This window comes from Myotis brandtii, unplaced genomic scaffold (genome assembly GCF_000412655.1).
Source record: "Myotis brandtii unplaced genomic scaffold, ASM41265v1 scaffold15, whole genome shotgun sequence".
Taxonomy (NCBI): Eukaryota; Metazoa; Chordata; class Mammalia; order Chiroptera; family Vespertilionidae; genus Myotis; species Myotis brandtii.
Genome location: NW_005355410.1, coordinates 240,471 through 242,254, shown reverse-complemented (window position 1 = coordinate 242,254; position 1,784 = coordinate 240,471). Strand labels below are relative to the sequence as shown.

Genomic DNA, 1,784 nt, shown 5'->3' with positions numbered 1-1,784 from the left:
AGTAATCTAAGGTGAAGTTGCCATTGGTACAACTTGGTACCACTTGGAAACCCACAGTCAGTACTTCTATGGGAAAGGGAGAAATCTGCCTGCTCTTTGTTAGCTCCTGAGAATCTTAGTTTTCTTTTTAAGCAGAAATTCCAAACATTTACACAGTAGCTCTCACTCTCTAGTTCAGGAATGAGTTCATTTTGTTATATAATACTCATATTCTTCTCTTCATGATTTATTTATTTTATTTTTTTTTTTTAGCAGGCTTAATTCACTTTATTTTTCTTGTATAAAATTATGTGGTGGCCACAGCGGGAGCCTGGGTCCTCTGCACAGAAACTCTGGTGTGGGTCTTGACAAGATGGTCAGTGAATTCCTGATAGGGAGACTTGGTGAACACAGTCTCTTTCCAGAGATCTGGGGTGAGATAGCTGTAGGTCTTAGAGATGGCATCAAAGGTGGCCTTGGCGAAGTTGCCCAGGGTGGCAGTGCAGCCCCTGGCCGAAGTGTAGCAGTCGTCAATACCAGCCATCATCAGCAACTTCTTGGGCACAGGGGCCGAGACAATGCCCGTACCCCTGGGGGCAGGGATGAGGCGCACCAGTACAGAGCCACAGCGGCCAGTCACCTGAAAGGGTTGGAGTCAGAAGGCTGGGGCTGGAGAGACTGTGCCACTGAAGACCCCATCAGTCACCGTCACCCAGCCTACCTTGCAAGGTACGGTGTGGGGCTTGCCGATCTTGTTTCCCCAGTAGCCTCGCCGCACGGGCACAATAGAGAGCTTGGCCAGGATGATGGCTCCACGGATGGCAGTGGCTACTTCCTTTGAGCACTTCACACCCAGACCGACATGTCCATTGTAGTCCCCAATGGCGACAAATGCCTTGAACCGGGTCCTCTGGCCAGCACGTGTCTGCTTCTGCACAGGCATGATCTTCAAGACTTCGTCCTTGAGGGATGTCCCCAAGAAAAAGTCAATGATCTCCGACTCCTGCGAGAAATGAGATTTGTGAAAAACACGATTAAAATAAACACCATCTCTGAACATCAGTCATTGGGAGACTTAACTTGGCTTCCTTGTTGATAACCCAACGTCAGAGACCGGCTACCGGTACACTCACAGAGCCTATCAAACAAATCCCGGAGCCCCCCAATAAATCTCATCCCTCATCCCGAGACCAAATGAGACTCCCCAAGGCTGCACCTGCCTAACATCCAAGAAGGAAAAAAGGACCCACGCGTTACCTTGATGGGCCGGATGCCGCTGCCAAATCCTCCACGGAAGCCGCCTCGACCTCCTAATCCGGGGCCCCCGGGGCCTCCGGGGCCTCCGGGCCCTCCCGCAGCACCGGCGTCATCCGCCATTTGGTGTTTCGTCGGAAAAGAAGCTTCTCTTCATGATTTAGTGAGGAACACAAAACTGGCCCAAACTGCTACTCAGGTTTTTCCCAAGGAATGTCTCTGCCTTCACTACTGCTTTTATTTTTTCCTCTCTGTATGTAAATACTACTGCAATAGCACAAAGTGTAGATAGGGTCCAGATGTGAGGAATACCTGTGATTCTATGGATTCAGGCTCCCATCACATCAAGTAATGACAAGGAAGTGCGCTATCTCATGGTTCTGCTTATTTTCTTTTATTGATTAATCTCTCTCCTTACCTGAGGTTTTGCTACCTGCATGGTTTCACTGTAATTTACCATCAAACTCCTATATCCTCCGATCTTGGTGTTTTGCCCATTCTCTTATATATCAGATTGCCTTCAGGTCAGTACTTCTCAATGTTCTCCTACA

At 48.7% G+C, this 1,784-nt stretch overlaps 1 protein-coding gene across 1 annotated transcript; it reads right to left on the bottom strand.

The window, feature by feature from the left end:
* Positions 1 to 238: 238 nt before the first annotated feature.
* Positions 239 to 1,356, bottom strand: LOC102255148 (40S ribosomal protein S2). The gene is made up of 3 exons (XM_005861407.2): positions 1,237 to 1,356; positions 701 to 982; positions 239 to 619 (listed from the first exon to the last, which is right to left on the bottom strand). Exons 1-3 carry the CDS (start codon positions 1,354 to 1,356, stop codon positions 287 to 289), a joined length of 735 nt encoding a protein of 244 aa, XP_005861469.1. The 3' UTR covers positions 239 to 286.
* Between the last annotated feature and the right edge of the window lie 428 nt (positions 1,357 to 1,784).